The following is a 12369-nucleotide window of genomic DNA, read 5'->3' as shown; positions in this document are numbered from 1 at the left end:
CAGCCACTGCAGAGGAAATGTAGCATTATAGGAGGCTCATTCACATGAATGGCCATCATGCAACAACAGGATGGCAGAAGGTCTGCTTGGATGGGAGCCACCACTGAGCAGCTATCTGTTCTAAAACAACATAGACTCTCCTGAACCAGTCTTCAGCTAGCGAGCAGAGACAGTGCTTGGCTGAGCAGGTCTCTTTCTTAATTCTAGCGATCAGTGGGGTCTCAGCACCCAGACCCCCACTGATCAAAATTAATGAGATGGCCCTATGGCATGTGTTATATTCACATTAATTTGCTGCTAGGCTTGACAGAATAGGGCTTAACAGGATTAAGACTACTTTCACATGGTGATGCCATCTACATACTATGGCCTGAGTAGTGGGACAGCCGCCATGTGTTTTTCCATGTCCTGCTTATACCATGTGCAGTGGCCCAGAATGTCTATTCTTGGCCCCCTCCATAAATGTCAAGTCTTTAGTAAGATGCGCTGTACAAAGTTGTCTAGTCAACTTGTTATGTGTATTGCACAGCTGCAGCAAACGAGAGGTTAATGTTTGCATGAGACTAGGAGATGCCTGTAATGTATCAATATTTGTCTAGTCACGTGATCTGCTTTGTCTATAACCATGAGCGTTTTGGGAGTGGTAGTGGTTCATCCTCTTCAACAGTAGAGAGGAGTGGAGTGCCAGCCACATGGGGGTACCTGTACCCTCCTGTGCTAAAGAGGAAGAGAGGCACCCGGAGGATCCCAATGCCAGGGACCGAATAGAAAGGAGGAGAGAAAGAGCGTGAAAGCAGAAAAGCCAAATTCATTGTGCAGAGGTACTGCGCCACGAGAGTGTCTCTGGAGTGACCCTACCCCTATCCTCCTCTGGAGAGTTCCCCTTCCAGGAGTAGTGGCTTGCAGATAACGGGGACTGCAGGACCAGTTTCATTCTGAGCCTCCCTCCCTGATCTCTAATCTTTTGTCTACCTGCACCAGTATTTTAAGAAGTGTATTTTTGCAAAGTTATTCAGTAAAGTTTTGTCTGGCTCTGACCGTTCCCAGAGCCTGAGGTACGTTAATCCAGTCTGAAGCTTCTTTATTTGGGTCATTCCGGTAGGTAACGGAATGGTGGCATCACCCGTGACAACGTTATCTCCTGTTCTTATGTTTATTGGCCATCCCTCTCCTAGGGGTGTCCGGATGAGGCCCAGTGCTGCTCTGGCCGAGGCTACGTGTGTCCCTCCAGGAGGGAGTCTGGTAAGTGCCACCGTGACAAGTGTCCACTCCAGCCTCCCAGCTCCTCAACGTATACCCTGTGTCCGGAGTCACCCTACGGGACGCTGCAGATGGCTAACTGAAGCCACAATACAGTATTCCATTGTGTTCCAGTTGCACCTCATGTTTCCAGTTTGCAGACAGATGTAACGCAATGGTTTGATCAATTCGGTTTGTGACACTACTATGTCATGACATTGCATTCTAGGTCTTTATCTTCCTCTAGTTCATGGAAATCTCCAACTTTGGGTACAACTAAATTGAAATGAAGTCTCTGCTGCCCTCATTTGTGATCATTATGTACACAATTTGGAGCTTTTATATCTTCACTGACAGACCTGGCAGAAACCCAGAGCATGAAGTTATGTCCTCCTTGAGTGGCTTCAGAATGCTTTACATTTTCTGGCTGTCATTCAGCAAAGTTATGGCGGTTGTAAATGCTGAGTAGGAACCTGGGAAGGAAAATATTGGCGGGAGAGAGTCAAGGGATGATGTAATTCTCCACGTCCATATCGCAGTAATACGACTGGTAACGTGTATGTTAACTGACTGTGCTTTTAATAGTTCAACCTCGAAAATGGCTGCCTCGATCTGTAGGTTATTGACCCTTGTGTCCAGATTGTGAATGAATGTGGTCAGATTTTACACCAAGAACCTAAAATAGGATTATGAAGGCCAATAGAGAAAAAGCTGAGAGAAACTTGTATATGGATATTAAAAGATCAGCATTGGATATAGGTGAGAAAGAACTGTTAATGTGGTCTCCATCTACGATGACCTTTCCAACAAGGCAGTGGTGGACTGGACTTAGAAATAGGGTAAGTATCAAATTATCATTTTCTGTATTGTTTTGTAGAGCAAAAATTGAAAATCACTGAACAAAACATTTCTGCCACTAGGTGGCATATTAAATGGTTGTACTAGATGCAGCTCATTGGAGGTTTTGTGCTCAACAGCACACCAAATGGTCAGGTACAGTATTGCAAGTAAAACTTATTGATAGCTTTAATTTGAACCATTATCATTACTTGAAGAGTAATGATTTTGGTAGTAAACAAACTCAGAGCTCATGCGCACAGTGGGTCTATGTATGGATCTACAATATGGCATCTTGGACGCAGTAAGAACGCTTCGTATACTGTACCTCTAATTTTATATGGTTTCACAAATTAATTCTACATGAATCTGATAGGAAATCTAAAAAGGCAGCTTCCTGTGATTGCTGTATTATGAAAGTATTCTCTTCTGGAAGTCTTGCCCCAGAGAATACTGTGATTTACAAAGGTGCCATAAAGAGGTAAGCCAAGTGACTATAATGCCAATGGGTCCGTGCGCATGGTGTTGTCCACTGCATGGACCCTTATACAACACAAAAGCATTACATCGCAACTCCAACAGCCTGGCTGATGAGCCAAGTAATAGCAGTTTGGAAGGCCATAACCTTGGACCACCTATAGATTTACAATAGTTTGACAATCGTTGCCATAAATGCTACCATTTTCTAATCAATTAGGCCCACACAGCATGAAGAACTTCGTTTCCACATGGGTTTGCTATAGTTCATTACAACTACTCCCTTTCTGCCCCTTCCCCAATACCGCAGCTATATTTTATTGAAGAACGGTTTTGAAATAGTTACTGAGCAGAAGTTGCCAACCATAAACAAGGCAGAATATACAAACCACGGGACCTTTGCCAACACCGATCAAATAGCAGGTCTGGCTCTGTAAAAAGTTAGGAAAAAGGAAACTCCAAATAATGACTAGTGCCGGCTCATACCAGAACAAGAGGACAACACATGGACTTCCAACGTTGGATCCGGTATTGTGCACGGACAAGGGAGATGCCAAGCCAGTTCCTGGGTAAATGTACCAGAGAAGTATCCATGGGGAGGTATAAAACCGCAATCATTTATTGAAACATATTGTAAAAAAAACACAAAGTCCACCACCAATATAACCACGGTTCACTTAAAGGGGCTGTCAGACTTTTTTTTCTTCTTTAAATTGTTGGTTCCCCATTCCCCCAAGGTATATACAGACAATATACTTACCATGGCACCAAAGCACCGTTTTGGAGCTTTAGTATGGGAACCATGACATCACCGGATCCTCTATGTCATGTGGGCTTCTACATTAGATGCCCAGGTGAAGCCCCACCTGTTTACCAGACGTCCCTGCTGCCAACTGTGTTGGGTCTACTGGCTGTTGCCATTACATGGGTAAATAACCACATGACCGCTACAGGCAGAAAATGTAAATGAAGTGGCAGGAAGATCGGAGCAGCAGCAAACATTTACAAACTGGGTTCTCTAAGGGGGCTTTCACGTCTGCGTCGGGGCTTCCGCTTTCCTGCGCCGTTCGGGCAGCAGGAAAGGGGAATTCAGGCGGCCAAACGTTTCCTTCACTGGACGGAACCGAATAGCGCTGGAAGGACTCCATTGACTATAACACAGTCTGCCCACTTTATGCCCAGCTGGCCGGCTTCTGGACAGAAGAAAAAGTGGTGCATGCAGCGCTTTCCCTTTCAGTATTTCCAGCCACATCTACCGGTATGACGGATGCTCCGGCCGGAGGTCCCGACACAGATGTGAAACCACCCTAACTTATACAATAAATCAGACCTATAATTCAAACTATTTGGCACTCTTTAATCAAGTTTTATTATGCAGTATGCCTCCCACAACAGAACAGCCCCATAAAGCTATTTGGGCTTGTTCAATGCCAGTGACAAGTAAGGCATTGTGATCACCATTTTAAACTTTAAACAAATCTGTCAGGGTCATCAAAATATTTTTGGGGGTTTAACCCCTTCAGTGGCAGGTTTATTATTACCATGTCATGCCTCACACTTTGAAAGTTTGTATTATGGCAGGGAAATCTCCGGGGCTTGCTGTGCTGAGTATGCAGTAAAAACCCCAGAAGATTTCAGATGACAGCTCAGTGCTCTGTACATTTCAGCACTAGAGCTGTCCACGGAAATCTTCCGGGGTTTAACTGCATGATCAGTGCAGCAAGCCCCAGAGATTTTCAGGGCGTGCCACTAAAGGGGTTAATGGGGCTGTACCAAGATTTCAAGTTATCCCCTATCCATGACTTAGTGAATCCTGCACTGAGCATGGGTTTGAACCAGATGACCCTGGAGGTCTCTTCCAACTTTACTATTCTATGAATAACTTGCTGAGTCTCACTGCTGAGACACCTGCCAATCTTGAGAACGGTAATCCTGTGCCCCCCATCCTCATTATGGTGTTACCGCACCTCCTGCAATCAGAGGGAGAAAGAACAGGGCACTGGTCATGCTGGCTCTCCATTCACGTTCAATGGAAGTTCCATCAGTGTAGTTGAAATGAATGGAGCAGTGGAGCACCTACTCAGCCAGTGCTCCATTCATTCTAACAATGCAGGGGAATAAGCAATCCCAGCAATGACAGGCAGAGGGAGACAGAGAAACCCCGTTCTTGATATCAGCGGGGGTCTCAGCTGTGAGACCCCAGTGATCAGCAATTTATCCTCTATCCTGTAACTTGAACTCGTGGTACAACCCCTTTAAGCCTAGAACAGATGGGGGAAGTTGCAGCCATCTGTTCTGCAATCCTAATTTTTAACTTACATGGTGTGCACCCGATATTTTGTAAAAAGCACAAGCGGCATTCCAGGCAATACCATGTGGATGGTGTCAGAGTTGACGAAGAAACGCAGCCTGTTAGTTGCGACTGATACCGTTTGGTTTGGGGCAGGTATCTGCATAGTGTACATCTAGTGGAACAACATCTACAGTACAACAGCTTTTACATTGTGACTAATGTGCAAAAGAGTCTCTATACAATCTTGGTGACAAATCATTGCCTTGGCTTACTTGTCTCTGGAATCGAAAGACTTTGCAAAACTAAAACGGGGAGGGGGATATGTTTAAAACACTACTGTCACCGGAGGCATACTGGATACTAAAACCTGATAGAGGAGAACCAAAAGGTCTGAATCTCCTTTTTACTAATGTTCATTAGCTGTGACCGCGGTATTTGTACAAGATAACATAAGTTCTGCACACTACGGAATACTACAGTGAACATGGAGGACTACATATAAGTCCAATCACCAGGACCACGGGACATGTAAACGTAGGATGAATATCCAAGCATTTATTCCAATTTTATGTTCTTTCCTTTTAATTTTGGTTTACTTTATAATTGTTTTATATTATTGAATGTAATTTTGTGTTTTTTATTATTTTTTTATATTCAGTTCTGTTTTAGTAATTTCAGCCTTTCCGTTGACAAGGGTCACATTCACTGAAACATTCATATTATGGTTTGGGCTGCAATAAATTAACACTTTGGTTACTATACTAATCCATCACGTTTACTAAATGTTGTTCCCGCCTCGGGTGTAACCTGTTCATGTGTTGAATACATATTGCCGTATGAACATGTCTGATTGTAAGTCATTGCACGTTTACATGCACTGCGGACGTTTTTCCACATCGCCAATTTGTCTTCGGCTAGGAAAGCGGATAGATATTGATCTGAAACACACTGTGGTTTATTGGTGGCACACCTTATATGTGCTTTAAAGGGAACCTGTCGGGCACTTTATGCCATCCTCCCTGTGGGCAGCACATTATAGCGACAGACATGCTGATTGCAGCGGTGTGTCACTTATAGGGTAATGTGCGGTGGTTTTTAAGAACTTACATAATGTTTCTGCAGCTCCCAACAAGAGAGGAGTCCAGTTGATTCAAGAGGAGCCACTAAGCACCTCCCACCCCTGTGAGGCCCCTCCCACCCTCTATGATTGGCAGTTGTCTCAGTGAGGGTGGGGCTACTGGTCCTCATTAATAAACTGGACTCCTCTCTTGCCAGGAGTTGTAGAAACACGCAGAAACATGATGCAAGTTCTTACAAACCAATGCACATTGCCCTATAAGTGGCAAATTGCTGTAATGAGCCTGACTTCCTTTACTTTCTGCTAGTCCGAGGACATCATCAAGCACATGACAGGTTCACTTTAACAATAGGTTTCAATAAAAGATCGTAAGACAGTTCTATGCCACAATACAGCTGAGCAACAGCTCAATGTATCGCTTACAACCACAAAGGGAGATCTGGAGTTAAACACACACGGAGGTGCACTGCAGACAGGGTTTTATGCATTAACTGCTCCAATCATTGGAGGTGGGATGCAGCGTTCCTGTCTGACAGAGAACTAGCCACAAATTAGCAAGTAGTCACCTTTCTTCTAAGCCCTGCCAGATGATAATGCTCCATGTGAAGGGCTCTAAAAGCAAGAAACATGATGTCCTGGGTTCTATGCCAGGACAATAAATTGATGTCTGTGACCACTTATGTACACAAGATCTAAAAGATTGCTGTCTTTTTGAAGCAGCAGGTTGTCCTACTCTACTTACAGCCGTATTCCGCATGACATAGAAGGGTAAGTATGTCTACAATTTGAAGAGCTCACGGGTCGTTTCTATGATTAGATCTGGAGAAAACCAAAAAAAGAAACCCATAAAGAGTAATATTGCGTGCACATGTAGCAGTAGAGGTGCGGCTAGACGTGGCACCACCACTGCATCATAAAACCTGAGATAACGTGCCAACATAGAGTCACTTTAACTTACTTCCATAAATTCTCTATGGCAGGATGGAATCTTTGCACCCTCACTAATCACAAGAATGGTGGTCCGAAAGGGCAAGCATGAGTACTGCTGCTCCATTCATCTTAATGGGACTGCCACTGATAGTTGAGTTCAAGCACTCTGCCATCTCTTGCAGTCCCACTGAAATGCATGGAGTGGCAGTGCGCACACAGCGGGACACGGGATTCCCCGTCCTCGTGATTGTGTCGGACACCCACCAATCGGATAGTTATCCATATCCTGTGGATAGGGGATACCTATCTGGTACAGCATAGGCATAACTTTACATTTTTGCACAACCCTTTAAAAAAGGGTTTTTGCAGTGTGGACTAATCATTCATTAGGAGGGTCCCTCTTGCAATAAGCTGATCAAAGGATTAATCCACCAGTGACCACAGCTAGTGGGGAAATCCAGCAGTAGATGCTCAAGTACCCTGCAGCACCACCACAGGTGAAATGAAGCATTACACAGTTACAAGAGACAAAAAAAAAAACTATACATGCTCTCTTAGCTAAAAGAGGAGGGTCCTAAGCAGAGGACTTCTCTCTATTAAAGAGACTGCCCCAAGAAGACATCCCCTGTTCAACTGACCCCATCAGAGCATATGGATGTTAGACCGGAATCACTTGCTTGGGACTCCCCTTTATGAGCCAGAATGGCGAGAGCCACTCTGTAAAGGGCCCTTTTACACACAAAGATGATCGCTCAAAAGATGGCCTTTGAACGATCATTTTGCATAAATTACTAACTGGTACTAGGCCAATTAGTAGCTTATTAATGCGTGTGAGCCGCTGGGGGATATATTCAGAGAACAGCGGGTGGTCTGTTCTCTGAATACATTCCCCTTGTCCTGCCGCGGGGCTGACAGTTGAGAATGTTATCAGCGCTCCCCACGGAGAACACAGAAGTCCCTGCTATCAGCTCTTCTGCTGAATGATGTATTTTATGCCGAACATAAAATCATCGTTCGGCAGAAAAGTGAAAGATGGGCACATTTACACGCAATAATTATCACTTAAAAGATGGCTTTTGAGCGATCATCGTTGTGTGTAAAAGGGCCTTAAAGGGGTTGTCCCACGCCGAAACGTTTTTTGTTTTTTTTCAATAGCCCCGTCGTTCGGCGCGAGACAAACCTGATGCAGGGGTTTAAACAAAAAAAACGGATAGTACTTACCCGAATCCCCGCGCGACTTCTTACTTACCTTGCGAAGATGGCCGCCGGGATCTTCACCCACGGTGGACCGCAGGTCTTCTCCCATGGTGCACCGTGGGCTCTGTGCGTTCCATTGCCGATTCCAGCCTCCTGATTGGCTGGAATCGGCACACATGACGGGGCGGAGCTACGAGGAGCCGCTCTCCGGCACAAGCGGCCCCATTCAACACGGAGAAGACCGGACTGCGCAAGCGCGTCTAATCGGGCGATTAGACGCTGAAATTAGACGGCACCATGGAGACGAGGACGCTAGCAACGGAGCAGGTAAGTGAATAACTTCTGTGTGGCTCATATTTAATGCACGATGTACATTACAAAGTGCATTAATATGGCCATACAGAAGTGCTGAACCCCACTTGCTTTCGCGGGACAACCCCTTTAAATGTGGTTTCCATTATGGCAGGCTGGGTCATTCTTGTATTACATCTGATTGGCTGTCATAGCTTTCCCTGAAGTGAACGTTAAAGATGGCCACGACTTTCCCTGGTGTGCTGGGAGCAGGATCCAGAGTGATCAGTCGTTTGCCCTGGGGACCACATTCTGAAAGGAGTTCGAGTTGTCTCTGCTGATAAAATCCCTTTAACTTTCACAATTCCCCCATAAGGTTTTTGAAAATAGATTTTCTAAACCAGACAATCCCGACAATTTAATGTTAATTTATCCCATTTTAGTTGTCCCTGGTTTCAGAAGCTGAATCTGCGCCGATGACTCTTAGGAGAAACTTTCTGCACCGTTCATAAGAGGTTATAGACACGAAATACACAGCAGTGCGATATGATGCAGCGATGTGTAATAGAGCTCTTTAGGGTAATATCAGTGTAATAAATGTGCTTATTGTGTCGTCCCAACAATAGGGGTGGTTACTTATTGCTCCCGTTTACAGCTGCATGCTGGGAGTTTTGGATGACCTACTGCTATTGTGCATTCTTTCCTTCGAGTGTGACCATTATCTATAAGTGTGAGGTTAGACACAAGTGAGAAGAGGCCTGGAAGGCATTACAACAGCTACTACAGACATGGACACGTCTGGTTAATAATCTGGCACACACAGGGAAAATAGAAGATATTACAGTAAGCAGTAGGAAGACTTGGTTTCCTGTTTCATTACACTAGGACTGCAAAGTAGACAAGGAAAAACTTTACCGGCCTACCCATCGTGCCCCTCTTCCCAGGAACTCCAGGCAAACCCTGCGTGGAAACAGAAGAACAAGACGGCTTAGGTTACAAGTTTACAAAGACATCTATGTACAGAGCCAACATGGAAAGGCACCAAATACAAAGTCACAGAAGAGGCTGCACCCCCACAGCAACAGAAAAGGTGCTGAAAGACGACCCTGCCGATCCTGCGCGGGAAGGCTGAGCCTTTAATACGTGCGATAACACTAGGAAATGTAACAGTTATGGTCAAGAGCTACAAAGACTGCACTTTTTCAGAAAAGGTATATGTAAGGTATATGTTTTTTGTTTGTTTAACATTAAAGGGATTGTCCTTATGATAGGCCATCAATAGCAGATCCGCTGTTTGCCAGGCCAGTGCGCTTGTGCCCTGATCTGATTTCTGCAGGAAGCATACAGCTCCGTTCCTACTGCAGTGGCAAGGCTTGGTATTACAAGAAAGATTCTATTGTAGCGAATTAGAACTTTGTTAAATCAGCCCGGGCAGCGGCAGTCAGAAGGGAGCGATCTGCATCCTGCAGTATATCAGCTCAATGCACAAGCGCACTGGCCTGGTGAACAGCTGATCAGCTAAGGTCGATCTACTATTGGTGATCCTGGGCCACTGACCATTTACAATGGGACAAACTCCTTTAATTGTAGACTGCTTAAAGGGAACAGACATGAAGTATTTCAATGTTAGGCTATGTCGGGATAGATGCCATCCAGGAAGTCCCTACAAATTGGTTTGCTATGCGATTTTTTCTTTGACAGGTCGCACTTTTTTGACTTCTTTAGTTACTGCTCACTTTCTTATTGAATATGAGATGTGAATGATCTATGAGGGGGTTATGTCAATATGGTATTTTGCATATGAAGGATTACTATGTGCTGAATCTATGAGGTCACTGTTTGGGACTCTCTCTTTATTGTAATATATTAACAAGATTGTTTACAATTGTTGGCCGTTTTGGCTTCTTGGCACAGTCTTGGTTTACCCTTTGGCTGTATTTTGTATTACATAGGTTTACACATGTATCCATATAACCTTTGAGTTATATTTGAGTTTGTCTTATGCTAATTTAGTTTTACATCAGATTCCTGATGTCCATTTAGCGCGTGCGCCAGGTAAAGATTTTGGCATATACTCAAAGCATATTCACAGGGTTCCATTAGCACGACGAAGGCCAAAAAAGCATCGTAGCATTCGTCTACCTTGTATACCTAGGTAAAACGCGAAACAAAAAAAGGTAAGCTACAGTGTAGAAGGTTACGCTAATCCATACAACGGTATGCAGTAAAAAACCATTTACTGTGTGGTATACATTTCTTTGGAGCCGATGGGTGATGGATGCCCTGTATTGCATCTGGCACAGGTCTGGGAACTTTTCCTGGCTTGTAAGTCAAAGGGGGTGCATTATTATCAAGTGACCAGGCTCTTACGATAGCCGTATACATTAGATCTAGATCGGCCAAACACTGATTTTGACATGTCCAGCCAACCATCTAATGTGTGTGGGAGCAATCAGGATCATGCAGATGGCTTTCAGCTGCCCAATCCTTGTATTCTTGGAAGATAAGCTGCTGCCAGAAGCATCTGGCAGCGGTTTTCTTCTCTCCCTTCCATTTACAAAACATGCATTCTCAGCTGAGCGTACATGTTCCTGGGTGTCGGGTGAGGGAGCTGTAAGCCAAATGTATGGGCAGCCTAAGCCTTAGACTATGAGTAGAACAAACTAGTAACTCATTATTTAACCCCTCAGTGACTTGCCCATTTTGTGACTTGCCCCCGGCCTAGCGGCAGCCCCCCCCCCCCCCCGGCCTAGCGACAGCCCCCCCATCGCAGCGGCAGCCCCCCCCGGCGCAGCGACAGCCCCCCCGGCCCATCACTTACCTGGACAGCTGGACGGCAGGACAGCTGGGCGGCTTCTCCGGCAGCTCTGCAGCTCTGCACCTTCCTCTAACAGAGGAAGGTACAGAATGGCCGCTCCAGCGTGCTCCCGAGCAGTGACAGCTCATCTGCGCATGCGCAGAAGAGCTGTAGCGGGGAGCACACTGAAGCGGCTCGTGCTGAATGGAGAAGACCGGACTGCGCAAGCGCGTCTAAAAAAGCAAGCTGCCGGCGAATTTAGACGGAACCATGGAGACGAGGACGCTAGCAACGGAGCAGGTAAGTGGAATAACTTCTGTATGGCTCATATTTAATGCACGATGTATATTACAAAGTGCATTAATATGGCCATACGGAAGTGTATAACCCCACTTTGTTTCGCGAGACCACCCCTTTAAGGACCAAGCGATTTTCGTGAAAGCCTTCACCAATTGGTAAAAATAACATGATCATTTTCTTATGGGGATCAGCAGGATGACTGCTAAGATATATAGAGATGTTTTTATTTATGTTTTTTACTACTTTACTAGCACAATAAAAACATGTTCTTAAAGATGGACTCTGCATCCTAGCATTCTTAGGGCTTATTCAGACGATCGTATATCGGCCGGGTCTCTCTCTGCAGGGGGAGGAGGCTGGAAGATCCAGGAGCAGTGCACTGAGCTCCCGCCCCCTCTCTTCCTCCTCTCCGCCCCTCTGCACTATTTGCAATGAGGAGAGGCGGGGCGGAGCTAATTCCCGGAACTTAGCCGCCATCCCGCCTCCTCTCATTGCAAATAGTGCAGGGGGTGGAGAGGAGGCAGAGAGGGGGCGGGAGCTCAGATCACTGCTCCCAGATCTTCCAGCCTCCTCCCCCTGCAAAGAGGGACGCCGTAAATTGGCCGGTGTGAATACCTGGCAGATATACGGTCGTCTAAATGCACCCTTAGACCCATAATATTTTTATTTTTCCTTCAACAGAGCACTGTGACGTCTTGTTTTATTTTGGACTGCTTTTTATTGCCCTTTTTTTAGGAGGCGAATTAAAGAAAAATAGCAATTCTTGCACTACTTTTTAAAATTATTTTTACGGCGTTCAACATGAAAAGCAAACAACAAAATATTTTTATTGCTCGGATCATTATAATACCTATAATGTGTTGCTTTGTAAAAAAAAAATTGGCATTTTATCCATTTAAAGGGTTTTTGTAAAGAAAACCAAATTTTTTT

General features: G+C 45.0%; 1 protein-coding gene across 1 annotated transcript in view; it reads right to left on the bottom strand.

The window, feature by feature from the left end:
- COL27A1 (collagen type XXVII alpha 1 chain) overlaps window positions 1-12369 on the bottom strand; it is a 280568-nt gene that overhangs the window by 176858 nt on the left and 91341 nt on the right. Inside the window, exon 12 of the mRNA XM_066580587.1 lies at window positions 9258-9302. Within this exon, the coding sequence (XP_066436684.1) occupies window positions 9258-9302 (45 nt within the window). The remainder of the gene's footprint in view (window positions 1-9257; window positions 9303-12369) is intronic.

This window comes from Eleutherodactylus coqui, chromosome 10, assembly GCF_035609145.1.
Source record: "Eleutherodactylus coqui strain aEleCoq1 chromosome 10, aEleCoq1.hap1, whole genome shotgun sequence".
Lineage (NCBI taxonomy): Eukaryota > Metazoa > Chordata > Amphibia > Anura > Eleutherodactylidae > Eleutherodactylus > Eleutherodactylus coqui.
This window is presented reverse-complemented; position numbering and strand designations above follow the sequence as displayed.